The following is a 21600-nucleotide window of genomic DNA, read 5'->3' as shown; positions in this document are numbered from 1 at the left end:
CACACATTGGGTTGTAGGGGAGACTAGACCAGGTTGGGAGACCAGAGCAGCAAAACTGCTCCTAACTGACAAAATGGCTGTTTGATCAACTGTCACCCTGGGCCAGAGTCTAGAAACAAGCAGGCAAGGTAAAAGGGGTGTAACAGCTTTAATTATGTTAACTAAAAGGTGGGATAGGGATTTCAACTCTAAAACCCTTAAAACCTAATGATAAAACCCACAGGGAAAGGGGAGGATTTTTCCTACACTAATTTAGTGACCTAAACAGACAGGGCCCAAGGAGCTGTAATGGAGTCTCTGGGTGACTGCCTCAGTCCTGGACCTGCCAGGCTTGAGCAGCTCAGCTAAGGGCTGATGTGGCTTTGGGGTTCTCACTGTAATCCACCGATGATCTCTGGATGCCAAGAGCCAAGATGGTCTCAGGTACCAAGTTGAGAGGGTGTGCTTGAGACACTGTCCACCAGATGCCAAACTTCTCCTTTTCCCTTGGAACTGCACTGAACTGTAGATCTTGTCCTCTTTGCAAGATGCCACCATCACACAGGATCCCAAAGAAATCAGGATGGAAGGTGTCCTTTACTCTGAGATCTCCCAGGGCTAACCACAGTTTGTGCTAACCCCTAATGGAGTCCCTCTCAGAGCACAAGTCACTTCTTCCTGCTCCTTCATTCCATCATGGAATTCCCAGCTCCAGTTCCTTCCTGATAGATACACCTTAATTCTTAATCAATAACTACCTAATCTTCCTCACAACAATAGGAAGATACATCCATATGTATTTTCTTCCATAAATATTGCATCTCTACCCACATCCCTACTCCCATACCATCAAGTAAATTATATGCTCCTCAAGGACAAGGAAGGAAGGACGAAAGGAAGGAAGAAAGGAAGAAAAGAAGAAAAGAAGGAAGGAAAGGTGTGGGAGGGAGGGAGTCAAAGAGGGAAAGGAAAGGAAAGAAAAAGGGAGGAAGAAAAGGAAAGGAGGAAGGAAAGAAGGGAATTAGAATTAATTAATATTTACTACCTGCTAGAAACTATTCTAAGTACTATACAGTTGTTTCCTTATGTAAGCTTCAAAGCAACCCTAGAAGATAAAAACTATTATTATCCTCATTTTACAGTTGAAGAAACTGAAGGAGATAGATTCAGTTAGTAATCCAGTATCAGACTTCTAATTGTATCTGAAGCTGGATTTGAACCTGGATCTTCTTGACTTTATCTACAAGAACTCTATCCACTCTATCACCTAGTTGCCCCCAAGGGGAAAATACAGAAACAAAAATGAAATTCTCCTGTACTCTAGGAGCTTATATTCCACTGAAAATATAAACATTTCCCTAATTAAGTAAATAGGATCGTAGTATCAATAAGAAGATTCAGAGAAGGGTCTACGGAAGACATGGTACCCAGGCAGAGTTTTAAAGACAAATATTCTGAAAGCAAGAGACAAGAAGGAAGGGCTCTCCAGTAGGTATGAATAGTCAGAGTGGTCATAGTTGTAGCCATTACTGTCTTAGAAATAGCAGTAGAAGTAGTAGTAGGAATGGTGCTGGTGGTAGTAATGGTGATGGTAGCAGCAGTAGTGACAAAAGAATTACATTCACACAAAACTCCAATGTTTGCCATATTGTTTTCAAATATGATCTCATTTTATCCTCACAACAAACATGAAAAGTCAATGCTATTGTGCCCATTTAATAGAAACTGAGGCAGATTGAGGTGATTTGCCCAAGGTTTTATAGTTAGTTAAGTGTCTGAACTTGTATTTGATTTCAGGTCTTTCTGACTCCAAGTTCAACACTCTTTCTACTGGATCACCTATAAGCCTGTAGGATAGTTTCTATGAATAAGCAGAGGCAGAAGACAGAATGTTAAATTCAGGGAGTAGTTGGTACTCTAACTTAGTGTTGTTCATCCTTCATTTTGAAGAGGACCAATGGCATCATGGTGTGAAGACTTGCTTCTTAACTGGATTTAAATGAGGCAGAATTGCAAGAAGTCATGAGCCTCATTCTCGAAGTCCAATGGCAAGACAAAAGTCAGGACAATTGGTGATGGCCAGGGATAAAGTGAATGACCTTGGCACAGAATGTCTGAGCAAGCTCTATGTATTCCATGGTGCATGCTTCAGCTACTTTTATGGCTATTGGAACAAATTGTTTTCATTTACCCATTCCATATTAGGAAGTCTTCCCATGCTTGAGGTAGACATTTTCCCTAATTCACCAGTGAGTATGAGGCCTGTTGGTTACCCTGAAATTAAGTTAGCCCCTGAATTAGGGTGTATGGAGTGTTAAAAAGGATTAGCACCTCTGATGTGAAGGCTTGTTATGCTCTTTATCAGGGCTGGTTTAACCACCTTTGCTGTCTACCTTTCGCCCAATTCTCACATGAGAATTTGAGAAGCTGTAGCATTCTCAATGGGCACACTATAATAAAACCATCTTGGTAGATGAGACAAACCAGACTAAGGATAACTACAGGCTTCAGACCTTTTGATAATCTAGGGAAATGCCTACCCCTAGCATGTGAAGACTTTACTCAGTAGAATGGGTAGGATGAGGGTAGTCTAATTTACTGGGAGAGAAAATGGAGTGGGAGTGAGGAAAGGAGGAAGAATGGGAGAAAGAAGGAGAGAAAGACCTAGACAGTTCATCAAGTTCTTGGAGTACTCTTTCAAAATCCTAAGGCCCCTCTGGTTACAAATCACTACCAAAGACAGTATTAGCCATCAGTTACATAATCCTACTATTACATTGTGAATGGAAAGATAAAGAAAGGCAAGAGAGAAAATACTTCTTTATTGACCTTCAAGTTCTGATTATTGTTGTACTTTATTAACCAGAATATCACCATCATGTTGTGGTTAAACTGTAGAAAACATAGCCAAGATATGAACATTGACCTTACAATTCTCTTATGCAAAAGCAGTTTCTATTCCACGTCTTTCAATGACATGTTATCAATTAGTCCAATACATATAAATTCACAAACATATAAATATGCACAGACACATTCCCACACATACATAAACATGTATACATACATGCACAAACACATGCACACACTATATTACTAAAGGCAACGTTGGTCTCTTCTTTCCAGGCTGATGGAGAAAATCTCAGCTTTAGGAAGAATATTTCTTCATCCCCCAACTCTGGGCTTGGGAGATATTTCATCTACAACCCCATAGCTCTACTTGACCTTGACTACAGGCTGGAGAGGTATTCCTCATTTAGATTTAGAACTTAGAGGGACCACAGGTCATCTTCTAGTCCAACCCTTTCAATTTACAGATGATAAAACAAGCTAAGTGGATTGCCTCCACCTCCTTTCTAAGATCCAATTAGAACTCAGATCACATCTTCCCACAGAAATCAATGTCATAAGGAGTTAACAGAATGCTGGTCTGGCTCACATACTCCTGCATGTTAGGGGTTTAGTATGCTTTGGGGGGTAACTAGCCAAAGATATAATTATATTTACCATAATAACTCACATTTCTATAACACTTATAGGTTTGTCTAACCATCATTTATAATATTATTTCTATGAGAAAATGTATTCTAAGTTCCAAACGATTGACTTACAAATTACATTGGGAAAGAGTGCTGCATAGAGTGAGGATTGATGATAGCATTTAAAATGTCTTTGATTTGTTTTATACCTTTTAGAAAGGACAAGTTTGAGATTGTTGCTATTGGTAGCTGAAAGGCAAGGTTGCCTATCAGAAAGATATTCAACAATTCCTAATTGGTGCCAAAAAGACATGATATAGAAAATGGGAGAGAAGGTGTGGATTCTGCCATTCAGACACTAAGGCAATCTTAAATTCCTTATCTGTCAATGGTTCCTTATCAATATCCTTTGCTGGAGCATCATCAGTCTCTGAACTTCTTGGCACGAGTGGCCTCTAAGGTCCAGCCTCCTCTACTCCTCTCCTATGCTTTCTTTCTACCACTTTCTTTCATTTTCTCATCTTCTGTCCTCTCCTCTCCTCTCTCCTGGTATCAGAAAGGCACATAATATAAAATAAGCACATTGCAAATGTTTATTGACTGATCAATAAAACTATAAATATCTTCAGTGCCTACATTACAGAGTTGTCATGAGACTGAAATGAGATGATAACTATAAAACTGCTTGATAAACCTTAGAGTTCCATATAAATATCAGTTCTCTTTATTCCTTCCTATAGCACATGTACCAAAGGAAAAAAAAACCCTGTTTTGACCTTAGGCTTAATGTCTTTATTGTTTTTTAATTGAAAAAAAATTATTTAATTAATTAATTTAGAATATTTTTCTATGATTACAAGATTCATGTTCTTTCCCTCCCCTTCAACCCCCCCCTCCTGTAGCTGACACACAATTCCACTGGGTTTTACATGTATCATTGATCAAGACCTATTTCCACATTATTGATAATTGCACTGGGCTGATCATTTAGAGTCTACATTCCCAATCATATCCCCATTGAACCAGGTGTTCAAGGTTTAATGTCTTTAAAATAAAAAAAAGTAATAAAAATACACGTGGACTAGGTGGTCACCAGGCTCTTCCATGTGAAGTTAATTTTGTGGTTGGATAAGTTGAAGAGAAGGCAGATTCTAGTTCTCCTTTATGGACTTTGGAAGGGCTGAACAGTCATTGAGAAAGTAGTTTTGTACAGTAGTGAAATCACTTACCAGAATTTATAGGACCTGGGTTCGATTTCTGCTTCTGATATTTAATACCTATGTGGCCTTGGACAAATCCATTAATTTCCTACGGCTGCAGTTGAATCATTTGTAAACAAAGAGATTTGAATAGGTGGTCTCTGAAGTTTCTTCCAGCTCTAATTCTATGATCCTGAGATGAATTTAACTACAATGGCTTCCTAAGCAGACATCATCTAAGTGGTTTTAATCTTACCTGAATTCAAATCTGACTTCAGTCACACTTAATAACTGTACCTAGGAAAGTCATTTAACCATATTTGCCTCAGTTTCTTCATCTGTAAAATGAGCTAGAGAAAAAAATGGCAAGTCACTCCAGTATCTTTGTTAAGAAAATGCCAAATAGGGTCATGAAGAGTTTGACACTGCTGAAATGTCCAAACAACAGAGCAGCAAAGCCTATGGCCAGAAACTGGGCTTTGAAGAGATTAGGACAGGAAGGTGAAAACTGAAGCTTCTAATTCTCGCATAAAGAGCAAGGTGGGGAAAGAAAGTTGAAATACATATTGATGAGGACTGAGTTAATTCTTGATTTGAAATAGGTATCATGGTTTTTTATTACTGTTTTGTATTTTAAATGTACATATTTGTCTGTTACATTAAAATTCTTTTATTATTTCTAATATCATGTAAGTAATCAATATTGATGTTAGTATCCAAGGTATGTATTGAGAAAGTTAAAACTAGATATAGAATTTTTTGAATATTTCAATAATTAGTGTCTGAACAAACAGGCACATGATATCTGTGCTTTCCAAAGGAATAATATCATCGCAATTTAGCAAGACAGCAAAGATGCTGTTAGGTGTTTAAAACAAAAACATAGGAGGGCATATACGCTGCTTGGGTGGCAAATTGGTAAACTGGTTTTGGAATCAGAGGATCTATGTTGGAAACCTTAATCTGTGTGACCTTGGAAAAATTATTTAATTATTCAGTCATCATTTCCTCATTTTAAAAATAAGTACGCTGGATTAGGTCACTTCTAATGTACCTTCCAAATCTAAATTATGATAGAATGTGTCCCTAAAAATAAAGACTTAATATGTCACATTTGCACACCCAATATATATTCACATCACCATCTGATTGTGCCTTGCACATAATAGGTGCTACATATATATATATATATATATGCATATATATATATATGAATTAGTGATTAAAATAATGAATGTCTCTGATTGAATACATTAGACTACATCTAGCATATCATAATTTTGAGACTACCTAAATAAGGTTTATCACTTCTAAAGAAGAGTGACCAAGAGTGAAAAATCAGATTAATTGAAGAGGCACTGATGGTCCTGAGTATATTAAAGCCAGAGGGGGATAATTATGCAGCACAATGGATAGAATGCTAGGCCTGGAGTTGAAAGGAATTCACATCTGCCCTCAGTTGCTTCCTAGCAGTGTGACCCTGAGCAAGTCACTTAATCCAACTGCTTAGCCCATCTTGCTCTCCTGTCTTAGAACTGATACTAAGACAAAAGGTAGAAGTTAAAAAATACTGGATGAAAATGTGTAGATAGGACATGTCAGCTTTCTTAAACAGCTATCTTCCTAAAAGAGGAATTATATTTATTCTGACACTCTAGAATACAGATCTGGACCTGGTAATGGAAATTATAAGAGAGCAGAATATAAAGAAGTACTCTGATCATTTTGCTATTATGGTTGTTGTTTAGTTGTTTCAGTCATGTCTGATTCTTCATAATGCCACTTGGGTTTTTCTTTGAAAAGATACTGGAGGGTTTCCTATCTCTATCTCCTTTTCCAGTTCATTTTACAGATGAAGAAACTGAGGCTTAATTTGCCCAGAGTCATGTAGCTAATAAGTGTTTGAGGCCAAATCTGAACTCAGCTCCTCCTGATTCACAGCCTGGCATTCTACCCACTGCACTCCCTAGCTGTCTTCTATTAATCAGATATTGTTTATAATTGAATGAATTTCTTGGCTTCAGAGTTAAGATCATGAAATGTGCCTCTTTCTTCTCAGCAAAGAGGTGAGAGATTATAGATAATTACATACAATGTCAGAGGTTATCACAATATTGGTTGTTTTTGATTAACTGTTTTAAAGAGTTACAAGAAAGGGTTCAAATATAGAAATATGTTTTGCATGATGATACATCTATAACCCAGATAGAAATTGCTTGCCAGCACCAGAAGGAGGGAGGGAAAGGAGGAAGGGGAGATAATTTGGATTATATCACTTTGGGAAACTTATGTCAAAAGTTATAATTGGTAAAATAAAATATCTCTATAATAAAGACCTAGAAAAAACCCCACAAGGATTCAATTGGGTAGTGTGGAGATGGGAAGAAAGATAAAGCTTATTCAGAAATTCATGCTATGTAACCACAAAAGACATCAACATTTTAAAAAAATAGAATTGCACACCTCATGAGGTAGTAGATTCCTCACTACTTTTCTATCAATAAAGATGCAAAAGTGGGGTCAGGATAACTAGTTCTAGAAGAGATAAATGTTTGGGTATGGATTGGAATAATCACTGAGATCCCTTCCAAAAATATGGAGATTCTGTGATTCTAAGTATAAGACTCAATTCTTGGATGGTTGGGATGAGGGTGCTATTCTAAGATTGCAAACATCTGGAAGTATTGGAGTCCTTGGTTTGTAGTTCAAGGGCATTAGTTCCCTCAGATCCTAAGTAGTATTTTATAATTATGAACTTCCATAAAAATCTCCTATTCCTCAGAGCCAGTCAAATGACACACCTATCAAGGGCTTATCAGAGTAGACCCATGCTACTATGCACATGGTAGTTTGGTAAATGCTAATTAATTGTGGAATCCATCATGGAGTGATGCAAACTCTTATCACATGGCTATATGTCATGAAATAATACCATTCACTGAATTGCCCAGTATTTGAACTTCAGGGAGAAAACATTGACCTTTGCAAGTATTACATTGTAGATGGAGAGTAATACACGTTTTTATTATTTGCACTAATATATTCACAGCTGTACTTCAACCTCCCATTTGTGATCTTGGCTAGCAGTAACAAAATAAATGGAATGCATTATTCAACAGAAAAACTAAATTTTGCAATGTTAGCATTCTTTGTGCACTTGGCTTATGACTCCCCTTCTCTTTTCTTCACACACTATCTCCATTTACATACTAACTCTTTCTCCTAAGCCATCTCTTCCTATCTGTCAATCTTTTTACCCTCATTCTTTTACCAGCAAAATCACAAGCCTTATAAATTACCTACCTCTCAGGTATTCCTGTGTCTGGTGGTATATGGACGTATATAAATATAGGTATAGCTAGCACATTGATGTCAAAAGTCAAGGTCAATATAAATGTAGGTGCCAAAGTGAATGTGGACCTGGCTGTAACTCTCTTGTGTACAAGAATTTACATCTCAGGTGTTCTTGTCATATACATGCATGTGCATGTCTGAATATATCTACAAGCAATCTAACTTGTCCACCCTTGCTAGTTTTATGAACAGAGGACAATCATTTAACTTCTCTGAGGTTCTCTTTCATTATCTATAAATTGGAGATAATATTACTTAGGTAGCTAAGTGGTCCATGGATAGAGCCAGGACCTGGAATCAGGAAGATAATTTCAAATCCAGTCTCAAATACTTTCTATCTATGTGACCCTGGACAAGTGACTCAACCTCTGTCTTTCTCAGTTTCCTCAACTATAAAATGGCAATAATAATAGCATCTAACTTGCAGAGTTGTTGTGAGGGTCAAATTAATAATATTTATTTTTAGGTGCTTAGCACATGCCTGGCTCATAGGAGGTACTATGTAAATGCTTATTGTTTTTTTCTTTTCTTCTGATATGCCTTTCTTTCTTTCTTTCTTTCTTTCTTTCTTTCTTTCTTTCTTTCTTTCTCTTTCTACTTCTTTCTCTGCATGTGTCACAACATATAACTTGAGAGATAGAGGCTCTCATCTACTTCTCAGGGTTTTTGTGAAGATAAAATGGCTAATGTGTATAAAGCACCCTGAAAACTTTAAAATGCTATGTAAAGGCCAACTAGTATAATAATACAAATATCCATCATTTTTTGAAGAAAATATATTATGAGTCTCAAGGTACTGTGGAAATAAGTTATTGTTGTTCCTGAGATTATTATTATTTCTCTCTATCTGTACTCATACATGCATGTTAGGCCACACTAGTATCTAGATCTATATATAGAAAGATGTGTATCACTACATCGATCTGCACTTGTAGCATATTTGGATTTTTTCTGCAAAAGCATATTCATGTAAAAGATCCTACCTGCATGCCAATTCATGTGAAAATGTTTTAAACTCAGTATTCTTGTCTCATCTCCATGTATTTGCTAGATTTCCTCTTGGTTACTTCAAGCTACACTTTGGTCAGATGGAGCAGAAATTTGATGAGGTATGAGTGGTATGTGTTTCTGTGAATGTGTGTTGCCATCTCACTGAAGCATAGGGGCTCCCTTAACTCATGTTCCCTTTTATTTTGAAACACTTTTGAGTTTCCCAACCTACAGTTAGGGGAACATGTATGTGAGGAAGACCTTTACTCCAGTTTCTTTTTTTTCTAGACACCCCCCTTGATATAATGGAAATAACATAGGATGTCAAGTAATTGGATTTCAAAAGAATTTTGCCACTTTATTTCTGTGATCTTGGGCAAGTTACTGTACTTCTCTGGCTTCAATTCCTCATTTGTAAATCAGAGAATTGGGTTAGCAGGGTTCAAAAATTATTTCAAATTCTAAATTCTATGTCTCCATCTTTACATTTTAGGTAGTTTAGTAACCTTAGAAGGTCCATGTATTTAAGTTAAAAAATTACATCTTTATTTCTTTTAATGATAATTTTTAAAAAATATTTGGAGAAGAGGTCCACATACTTTAATGAACTACCAACATTTCCATGGCAAAAACATTTTAGGAATATCTGATATAGAGCCTAGAAATTATTTTCTATCAAAAGCAAAAATTTTCTTCCAAAAAGAGAAAAATATAATATTCATATCTTCACCTACGCCAATAGAAATATGGAACTGAGCTACTATACTGAGTTATTCCCAGAAAAATTTCAGAACATCATGAAGATGTCAGTTCATATCTGCTTCTAGATGTTAAGCCTAATAGAGGGGAAAGCCTGATGCTGCCCCTATGTCTCTCTGTCTCTATCTCTCTCTCTCTCTCTCTGTCTGTCTCTTCACACACACACACAGACAAATCCATGTCTTTGCCTTTCTTTATATCCATAAAACTTTACACAGTGCCTGGCATATGATAAATGCTTAATAAATTATTATATTGACTATCAGACAAATTTCTGATTTCTTTCTGGATTTTCCTCTATCTCAGTTCTCTATAATCTCCACCCTTATAAGAAACAAAGGGAATTAAAAGTCACTAAGATAGTATTCGATGAAATTACATATGATTTGATTTATAATGAATAATACTTCCTTACTGATAGATCTTAAATTTTAATCTCTTTATATATATATATATATATATGTGTGTGTGTGTGTGTGTGTGTGTGTGTGTGTGTGTAAAATACATGGTAGGTAGATATAGATTTTAGATATTTAGACGTAATATTTATTTATTAGATATTAGATATCATCTAGCCCAAACATGTGCCCAAAGAAGGAGGACTAAGGTGATTGAAGAATCCAATAGAACAGGATTCAAAAAAAGTAGTCTATCATGTCTATATATTTATGTATATAACTATGGCTATTATGTGTATAAACACATGTATATGCACAAATTCAGTAATGTAGAAGAGTCTGTTGTTTTGTTTTAAATAGTCTTATATCAATATATTATCTAGTTATCCTATTTCAAGTGAAAAATTGAACAAGGTAAACTCTAAATTCACTTTTTAATGCTAAGAGTTTATGATCCTAAATTGATCAAACATTTATTAAGTAACTACAACATGCAGGGCATTAATTTACACACTGAAGAAAATAGAAAGTTTAAAAATTACACAGGCATTCACCTAAGTTTCCAATACAACAAAAGGGAACCAAAATGCATACAAGTTAATATTTTGTCCTACAAGGTAGTATGTGATAGATAAAGAAAAAAAATCTGCTATAATATGCTGAATAAAGTTCAATTTAATAATTGTATATAAATGTGTTCAGTTTGATGAGTCATATCTTAGAAAAGACACTAAAAATTTAATGCATTTTCAAAACAGGGTAACGAGGATGATGAGAGAACTTAATGAAAGGCATATCATAGAAGGATGGATTGAAAATCAGCAAATCAAGTCAATGGACATTTATTAAGAAGTTCCTGTGTGCCTGGCATTGTTAGCCCACATAAATAAGATCATTTCGTTCCAAATGAGAGAAACAATATAATGGAGTTGATGAAGAGTTGATCTTCAAATTAAAAATTAAAATTAAATTATTAAAAAAATTTTATTAAAAAAATTAAAATTAAAAAAAAAACTGAAATCATGCCTTGCTTTTGACACATGCTGGCTATGTGACTCTGGAGAAGTCCCCCATTCTTCTGGGCGGAAGGTAACTATGATAATAAGTTGCAGAGAAGGTTCCAGTCTGCATTCATCAAATGAATTTATTCCTCATTTGGAAGGTTCCTATATTAATGAAGTTGCTGGGCCAGTCAAAACAGGACAATGCTTTGAAGTTGCAAAGAATTACATTTTGACTTAATACAATTAAAACATGTGGAAGTAGAGATTGCACACTGCCATAGGAAGGAAACAAATATTTATTTGGTGCCTACTATATCACAAACATTGTGCTAAGAATTTTAATATATTATCTAATTTGATCTTTATAACTCTGTGAAGTAGGGTCTATTATTTTCCTCCCCTTTTATAGTTGAGGGAATAGAATCAGACAGAGCTTAAGTGACTTGCCCAGGGTCATACAGCTATTAAATATCTAAGACGGAATTTGAACTCATGTATTTCCAACTTTAAGCCCAATACTCTATCTACTGTGTAATCCATCTAATGCTAATAAGGCAATATGAAGTTAATGAACATATATAACCAGAAAATATCAATCTAATATGCTTTCCAAGTGAAGCAAGATTTTTTTTGAGGGATGATTTAGCCTAAAAGTGAAGTAATACAATTGAATTCCTGTCTCTGTTCTTATGAAGCCAGAATTTCCCTCAATCCAACAGCTAATGAGTTTGAGCAATGTTCTATGACACAACTTTCCTTAATACTAATTACTGCATAATCATATGTGTGTATAGCTAATGAGCCTCACAGTCTGGAATTTACCACGGGAGATCAAGGCAGGCTATAAGGCAGACACATAAGCCCCACAGACATTGGCAGTTTCTAGTTCTTGCAACTGTCTCAACAATTAGAACCAAAACTTCTTTAACAGGGATGAGAATGTAGCATCCAAAAGATTCCCCAAAGTGAGTTTTTCACTTTCCAGCAAATGGCATGGTATTTAAACCATGTGTGATCATTAGTGAAATTCTGGAATAGGCTAAAAGTAAAATGAGAAGAATTGGTAAAAGTTGTCAAGAAGAAAATTTAGGACTGGCATAAGAAAAAGCATCCAACATGATTCTCAAAAAAGGAGAATGGCTACCTCAGGAGGTAATGTGATCTCTTTATTAGATTTTTTTCAAGCAGAGTGTTGATAAATATTTGTTATTCCTATTATAGTGAATCTTCATTCTTGTGAATTATAAGTTCAACCCTTAAGGTTCCATCTCACCTTCAGATTCTGTGATTATATAAAGTTATAGGCAAGTTATTTATCTTTATGTGTGGATGGAGTTTCCATACTGGGTAGATCTCTCTTTTGATGAAATCAAAGGCCTGGTTCTTCCACCCCCAACACAAACACAAACACAATTATACAAATATGCACACATAAATAGAAATTTACCAAAGAATGATCTCAGGTTGGCCTACAACATAGTTGGAAACCACCTCCATGACTAAGGAATGAATTCATGACCAGCAAAATATATGTATAAATATAAATCTATAATATATTTTTATATAGTAACTTCCCTGAACCCACCCTTGAGATGAGTGATTCACTAAGTTAGAAAGTACCAGAGCTTGAATTTCAGCTTAGAGTTCCTTACTCCAAGTCTAACATTATCCTACCTACAGGCCTCTCTGTGAGAAAAGTGCTTCAGGAGGCTTGATGTACCACTATAACCTCAGATATTTGATGCATATATCAGAATATGCTTGCTTTTTTGGAGAAGAAAATATGAATGGAAGAAAGCCACTTGAAATATCTATTATGCAAAGAAGAGAGATTTTTTGGTCTTCCTTCCCATGCATAACTCCTCAAAGTTAACTTAATTCTCAAGCAAAAAGAAAAAACAAAACAATTTCAACAGAAACAAAAGAGGGATTGGTATAGGACAGTGATGGTGAAACTTTTTGAGACCAAGTACCACATGCCATTGCCCAGAGACCTATTGGTGAGACAAACTCCCTCCCCACCTTGTCCCCATTCCCCTTACCCCAGACAGGGAGGAGAGGAAGCACCCACATTGGGCTGCTAGGCAGAAGGGTGGATGATGTGAGAAAAATGTCATCAGGTATGGTGGAGAGGGGTAAGGGAGCTCTTTTGCCCAAGTCCCTCTGCCTTTCTAGTAACAAAGCTGGGGGAATGTGCCCACAGAGAGCTCTTTGTGTGTCATAGGTTCACCATCACTTATATAGGATCAGAAGCCTCCTCTTCCCTACTTGAGGTAGGGACATTGTGCTAGTCTTAATACAATTCTATTCATCTCAATAAAGATTCAATGAGTGCTAGAAGTATGTTAGATATCATGAAGAGTACAACAGAAATATGAGACAATTCCTACTCCCATGAAGATTATCTAACTAGAAAGTTGATACTTACCAGAATTGGATATTTTAAGAAACATATAAAATAATATCTAATAGTCAAAATGCTAAATAGAATAAAATCCCACAACTTAGCTCCGTAGGATTTTTGCTAAGTCTTCAGGTCTTCTGGAAGGGGAGTAATTACTGATAGAATTCTGAAGCAAGACTATATGAAGGTAGAATGTAAAATGAACTCTGTAGAAATATATTAATTTAAAAAGAGAGAGGGGAGAAGTAAGGGCATCAGAGGCAGGAAAATAGCAGAAAGTAATGTGGTAGGTGGTATGCAGGTCCCCTCAGCACTGTAGGATAGGTAGAAAAGGCAGAAAGCATGTCAGGGACTGTGTCAAAACATAAAAGTAGAATCAAAAAGAAAAGAAAATAAAATATCTTGTGGAGTTGAAATGAACAAGAAAACACAGAGATGCTGAACCAGTTATTTCTACCAGAACAAGAAAGAGAATCCTAAGAGCAAGCTCAGGAATGAGTGTCACCCTCTGACAGAGAAGAGCAAAATGTTCCCTGAGAAAGCCCTATCCTGTCTCTTTTGTCAGTTGAAAGAGAAGCAATCATCAATCTAACCACAGAGGCCATGGAGAGGAGTAGCATATGAGGGCTCATCTGCAGGAATTTCTGCCCATCAGAGCCTGGCAAAAATGCTTGTCTCCTTCACATTGTCAACATAGCTTCAAGAGACTTGGAGTGTTCCCAGGCTGCCAGATACCAGCTAAGCTGGGCTACTGTGCACATTCCTATAGGATGTCAAAGCACAGGCAATGCAAGGGGAAGCCAGTGAAACTCTTCTGGTTTTTTTCAAAGACTTAAGAAAAGACACCCCTTGGAAAAGAGAGAACATCTACGATCACTTTTATAATCCCTTCTTATTATTTAAGTGTGTGTCCACCAGATGTAATGCCCCATAAACAACTGGAGAGACACAGCCCCTGAACTCAAATACTTGCTATTCATTTGATCTTTCCAGTAGGAAAGTCAGACAAAAGAGGGAACTTGGTAAAGTTCCAAAAAGAGTAATGAAAATGAAAGAGCTTTTAAAAATAGTAGATTTGAGGGGAAATTAAAGGGTATTGGAATAGTTTTTTTTAAATAATGCTACCCCAAAAAGCTCAGTCTCTATGTCTATGTTCTACTTATTTTTTAAAGTAATTGCTTTGTTTTTACATCAACTAGAAGTTCTAAGATATTCATCTCAATCCAGCTACCAGATAGTCATCTCCTATAATAATGAATAAAGCAAAAAAAAAAATTCAGCAAAGCCAATGAACACATTTTTCAAAGCCAACTTGGCATGTAGATTTCCTTATCCACAGACCCCAGCTCTTTAAGTAGGGAAAGGGGGTTCTACTCTACTTATGAAAGGTTTAATAGCAATAAAAATTATTTTTCTATTCTCCCCTGTTTTTAATGGAGTTAGACTTCATTATATATGTTGATTCACAAGGGGTTTTGTGGCCATCAATCCTTCTCACATAGGCCTGTCTGCCCAAGTAAAAAGAAGAAGGTATGCACGTAGTATTTTGACTTGCATAGAAGTACAAGGTCATGGAATTACTGAGTTGGAAAAAATCTTAGAGATGACCTAGTCCAACTGCTTATGCTTAAAAGATGAAGAAATTAAGAACCAGCCTATATTAGATACTGGGAGAGAGCCCAGTGGCAGAGTCAAGATCAGAATCCTATTTTTTTGTGAGAACAGACCCCAAAATCTGAAACAATTTCAGAGAGAAATTTATTAGAAAGGGAGAGGCTCTCTCTGCCCAGATTCTGTAAGATTTACTTCATATAGAACTTTGACAAAAGTTTCCTATACCAGAATTCCACTAATTTCAGGAATGCAGTTAAGCTAATTTGCCAAGAGGGCAGCTTGAAAGCAAAGGGGTTGATATAGAAGTAATTCCATGAGTTACTTCATCAGTAACTCACACATCATAAGTAACTCAAAATAGAAGCTTGGGGTGAACCCTTCAAGAGGTCCTGAGTGTGGTAATCCAAAAAAGAATGTTTGGAGTGGATCTGAGGCCTGGGGAATTTGAAAATACTTTATAGCTATCTCTGGCATACTTAGAATTACTATCATCAAACTATATTCTGGGTCAGGATAACCTTTACTCAAATAAGGTTAGATTTTTAAACACTATAATAAGGTTTCCCAAATAGTACAATAAATCATTTTCCCACAAACCAGGGAGGCTTTCCAAGTCTTTTACCCTTCAGGTCAAACCTGGAAGTTCAACCAGGTCATTCTGATATTTACATTCTAAGGGTTCTACACCCAAAATATTTTTATGCTACAAGAAAATCCATGAAGAATAATTTGTGACCAGGCTTGATTTAGGTTTTACTTGAATGGTGATGAGAGCAAGGAAAAAATATATATTGAAAAAAATTTAAAGTTAATCCTAAGGTTAAAAAAGAAGGAAGCAAAGGCTGTTGTTTCATCCATTTCATTCACAGATATGAAAATATCATAAACACATCCAATCTACCTTTGCCATCTTTCATGTTAGACTTCTATTTAATCTTAGAAACATCTGGCTCAGTTGGGAAATCTGTTTGATGCCCATGAAGCAAATCATCTGAGACATTACACTGCCTCTACTCCTAGTATAAATTATTTCCAGTACTTTGTGCTTGATGCTGTAACAGAATTTGTTAATAAGCTCAATTGATTAGGAGAAAAATGAGCATCTACTATTAACAAGCATCTGTGACACAGAAAGGAGAGTTATTTTATGAGCTCAGAAAACTGACTATGAAATCAGTAACTGCACTATTATATGTATTTGGAGATGCCACAGTACCCTCTCCTGTCTCTTTCAAGTATAACCAATAAAATTTTATAAACTCTAGGACTAACTCAGTATAGTTATTCTAACTAAAAACTCCTGCATGTCCACCAAAAGATTTTGAAAATGACCAAAATATGATAATTTGAAAGATTTTTGCATGTTTATTTACAATATGATAGCCTGAACCAAATACATTTGTGTTATATCTTTATGCCCTTTCATGGTCAAAAAGTCCTTTTCTTTGAAAGTTACAGAAGAAAAAGAAAAATGGAAATATATAGCAGTCCATTCAAACTAGAGATCTCACCCCATTGAGTCAGTACCCTAAAATTCCTTTTCTAACTAGTTTTCTTCTTTCCCATCTATAGACCCATTGGATTATAATCTTTCTCTCATCTGCCTCTCATCTATTCACTCTTTCCAAGTCATCAAACCCTCATCTTCTCTAACATAACTGTCATAGTTTCTTCACCATCTACCAAGGCAATGACTGGCCCTCTCAGTGGGAATATGTACATTTATAAATTCTGTTAATACCTATCAGCACTGTACACATAGCAGATGTTTGTTGAGTGAATCACAATTATTTTCACATAAGCCTAGGAGAGCAATGAAGTAGCCCTTTTAATATTTAGTAACAAAAAATGATAACACTTAAAAAGTAAAACTATGCTTTATTGCTCTGTCACTTTTCATTTGGCATCTTTCTAAAAATCTGTTTCTTATATTTTATATGTTTCAGTCAATGAATATTCTTGTTTTCTTTAATTAAACACATTCAACTTTGAATTGTGATGTGAGTAGTTTGTTTATTTTTTTAGTGTTCACTACAACACACACACATCAGCTTATCGGGAATTATCTGAGGTTCAAAATATCAATTTCAAAATTCCTCAACTACTATATATATAGCATAAATATAGATATAGATATATTACAGCATGTATAAACAAACAAAGCCATCATTTGTCTAGAATGCTCAAATTGATGAAATTTGTGTGGGAAACAGCATGAATTTGGCAAACCCACCTGAAGAAAATGGGTTCAGTGTATGAAATACTCTGTTAGTGGCCAGGAGCCATAATATTGATGAGTTTTGCTTTGTTTTATTTTTCAGTTCAGAGACATTTTTGGCTTTGTTTTTGCAATAATTATTTGCAAAGTGCTATACAATCATTTTCTAAGAGTTGCTTGTGATGGAATACCATAATCTGAGAAGAATTAAAAGAATGGATAATGCCAAGGGTATTTTGTGCCGTGGGTATAAACAGGCTGACAGTTGTTATCAACATCTTACATATCACAAGTGATGAGGCAGAGATTATTGAGGATGCATGATCAGGAAAGCTAGTGCATTAATTATGTTCTATCAACAGGCCATTTGGATAGTCCATTTGGGGCATTATTAAACACTACAGTGTTAAAGAGAGACCTCTAGTATGTTATGTGCCTATCTTCTATGAAGGATTGGTATAAACTTCTAAGTATAAATATATTTATAAATATGTCTGTACTGTCTATTATGTCTAAAATATGTAGACAAGAATCACAAAGGATAAGAAAGCCTAAGGAGTTTTCATCAGCATGAGATTGTCATCTGAGAAGTCAACAATATCTATAGTTTGGAACTTCTCCAGCATTTTCTTTAACTAATAAGTTTCCTAAAGCTTCTAACTTATCTAGATTTTTAAAGATCCGGATTGTATAGAATTCCAATAAATACAGAAGACTATATTATAATAGTTAGACTCTACCTTGTGGTTTGGGTTTGGTAAGTTTCCCACATGGCTTGGAGATGGTGACAGTCTTCTGACAGTCAGCATTATGAAGAGCTCTCTTCAGGTTTCCTGTTCTTGTCTTCAAGGCAGTGTTTGCATCACATTCTCCCCAGGCCTGGAACTGGTATTTGCACTCTGCTAAAAACAGGAAAGGGACCAAAAAAACATTTCAGAATGAGCTTACTATAACAGAGTAGAGAAATAAAGAAATATTTCAGATTTCTAACAGAGAGTCTGTAGGTCTCTTCTTAAGGTATTAAAATACAAAGATGGTTCACCTTTCTCTACCAAGTACGCCTCTTCCTTGTGCTCAATGTCAATAAATCACACATTGTATACTATATTTCCATTATTAAGGTTGAGCAAGCCTCATTTGGAAGAGATTGGATATCATACATTATAGAAGGGCCCAGAGAGAAAAGTTGTTTGATCTTATGTCCCTGTTAAGAAGGACTGGAGATTTTGGAGGTAGAGAGGAGCCACTGACTAGGAGTTCAACATTAGACTTAGAGATATAAGGACTGGGACATTCAGCCTAAGAGAAAGGGGAGGAAAGAATATGAATATCAATGAATATTGAAGCATGGGAAAGGCCATTCAGAGAAGGTGGATAGAATCAGATGTAATTTTTTTCATTTGATTTAGCAATTAATTTTCAAAAGCAAATAAATATTCAAACTAGATATATAAAAAATGAAAGGGAAAAGAGGAGGAAAGGTAAAAAGAAAGGCATGAAAGGGTCAATGAGAAATGAAAGAAGAAAGGGTAAGTGAAAACTAGAAAGGAGGAAAGAAGGGCACAAAGTAGAATCAAATCATCACACACACATGCACACTTACATACACACCTACTTTTTGGTGGACCTATTTACAAATGAAAGTATGGGTCTACCTCAACTAATAGAGGATTTTTGATTGCCTTACATATAACAGTCATGGTATGTTTTAAAAGAAACAGTGGCCTGACAGAGGTGATAAAGATGAAAATAGTTCATGGTATAGGGGGCTGTGGGAATATAGATGTACTAATATACAGTTAGTATAGCTATAAATTGGTACAAATAATTCTGGAAATCTGTTTGAACTTATGTTTTAAAAAATGATTAAAATGCAACCATTGGTGCCAAGATTTTACTTCTATTATATGACCCTAAGGAATACAAAGATGGAAAGGCCCCAAATAGAGTGTATTTTTTGTTTTTTGTTTTGTTTTGTTGTTGTGTCAAAGCACTGAAAACAAAGTAAGTAGCCATTGATTAGGTAAAAACAAAAAATTATTATATGATTATAATGGAATGTTACCTCACCATAAGATATAAACAATATAAAGAATACAGAGAAACATAGGAAGATATATGAATTGAGGCACAGTGAATTAATATAGATAACTATGATGACATAAATAGAACAAACAAAAATTGAAACTTGACATTATTTTGTTATGCTGTCCCTAGATGGAAAAAAATGAAAAAATGCATACTCTTCCTTTTATAGAAGAGGTGGGAGATTATGAATGATAAATGTCACCAACATTTACCAAATACAATCAGTGTGTTGGTTATGTTGAACTGCATTTTTTCTTTTCTAAATTATTGCTAAAAAGGGTTTTTTCCTAGTTAGAGAAGAAAAAGAAGTACATTCAGAAATACCTGTGATATAAAAACAAAATGTATCAAAAAATTAGCTTAATACAATGAATTACTGTATCATTAAAGAAGCTCTACCAAAAAGTTAGGGAGATGAATGGGGAAAATACTCAAATTCTTCTCTAGTGTGGAGAAAGGAAGAAATAAGGGAGATAATGGGGAACTTCAAAGTAACAAATAAACAAATTAATTAAATATATAAAAATGTTCAATAGCTTATAAAATGAATTAAAAAAGAAAAGGAAATATCAGAAGAAAATGAAAAAGTGATATTTGTATTTACCTCCAAATTGTTTCTTCCAGTTGCATGGGATCTTACATCTTTGGGTCTTCATGGTTTGTTTGCACTCTGCACCAGTCCGAGTGCCCTCCCGGGTACCCAGTCCACAATCCCCACTGGTTGGGACACATACACTCCACTGCCATTCCCCACAGTCTGATTTCTTCACCTTTTTTTCTGAAAGCATCAGAAGGGAAATAAACAGCAGTCAGGTAAGCTTCTTTCATCACATAGCCTTCTCAAGTAACTTCCTGACACTCTGCAATGTGTCATAAAAATGTATATTGCGTGTGGAGTGACCAATATTTAGAGATCCAAAGCAGTTAACACTTAATAAGAAACTACCTGCAGTCAGTTAACTATCAGTCAAATTATCACCTTTTTGCTAGGATTCAGTTTTATATGCAAAATATCATGATTTCCTTGAAAGAGTATCTGTTCTACTTTCAAAGAACCTGAGTTCAAATTCTGTCTCTTAATGCCTGTGTAAATTTGTGCAAACCATGTCATTATTCTACATCTTGGTTTCCTCATCTTAGAAAGAGGAGATTAGACTAGAAGACTGCTAAAAATCTCTTCAACCCCTACATCTTTGCTCCTACTTCATATAGGGTGATAGCAAAAGCGACTGCTGTTCCCTATCCTTTTGTGATGTGAAAAGTCTTTGGAAATAGAGACTGGAGGTAGTTCCCTCAGAACCAAGGAGCTCTTTTACTTGCCTGGTTTCTCTTTCTTGCCAGCTTCAGCAATGTCCACAGCTGCCAAAATGAAAATGAATGCCAGGAAGGCAGCTGCAAATTTTCGACGCTGCTGTTGCTGCTGCTGTGGCTGCATTCTGGGGATTAACAAAGAAATAAGAACAAAGCGGTGTCAAGTTAAGTCAGACAGGAGAGCTGATTGAACTCCATGATGAAAGAATTTCACTCTCCATTTCTAGAATATTAGATCCCAGCATGATCGGTATTAATTATATTTGCCCAATTTTATCTTTTTTTTTTCTCTTTCAGAGCTAGTGAACCAAGAGCTCTTCTGCAATCAGCTAAATATTCTCTTGCAGAATGTAGTAGACTTCTGACACATGACTATAGACAACCATTTGCTAAAAAGCATTCAGAGATTGTAGAGGTGTAGTGGGAGAGGCTTTCCCCTGTAAGGTGGTTGCTATCATGCAAGTTCATTGCCATAGAAGTCAATTCAATTCAATATTCATTGTTAGGTAACTTTGTGTTCAAGGTGATATACTAGACACTAGAAATACAAAGAGAAAAAATGAAAGTATCCCAGCCCTTAAGGAGCTTATATTCTACCAGAAGAAACATCAAGATTTCAATGACAACCACTCTGGCTGGTATTTTGCAGGCCCTTTTGTAAAGTCATGTCACCTTCTGTATACTAACCAAGACAAAGTGTGATCAGGAGACACAATATCCCATGCTAAATTAGCATCAACATGATGCAATCCATAGTATATTGAATTCAGAGTTATATTTAAAATTAAATCCAGGATCTGCCA

The 21600-nt window shown here is 35.6% G+C and overlaps 1 protein-coding gene across 1 annotated transcript; it reads right to left on the bottom strand.

The window, feature by feature from the left end:
* Nucleotides 1-8583: 8583 nt before the first annotated feature.
* On the bottom strand, nucleotides 8584-20921 carry PTN (pleiotrophin; the record flags this gene model as incomplete). Its single annotated transcript, XM_044678446.1, has 4 exons — nucleotides 20807-20921; nucleotides 20091-20264; nucleotides 18139-18300; nucleotides 8584-8615 (listed from the first exon to the last, which is right to left on the bottom strand). Coding segments are annotated over exons 1-4 (483 nt in total), but the record flags the coding sequence as incomplete, so codon positions are not given.
* Between the last annotated feature and the right edge of the window lie 679 nt (nucleotides 20922-21600).

This window comes from Gracilinanus agilis, chromosome 5 (genome assembly GCF_016433145.1).
Source record: "Gracilinanus agilis isolate LMUSP501 chromosome 5, AgileGrace, whole genome shotgun sequence".
NCBI classification, from domain to species: Eukaryota; Metazoa; Chordata; class Mammalia; order Didelphimorphia; family Didelphidae; genus Gracilinanus; species Gracilinanus agilis.
This window is presented reverse-complemented; position numbering and strand designations above follow the sequence as displayed.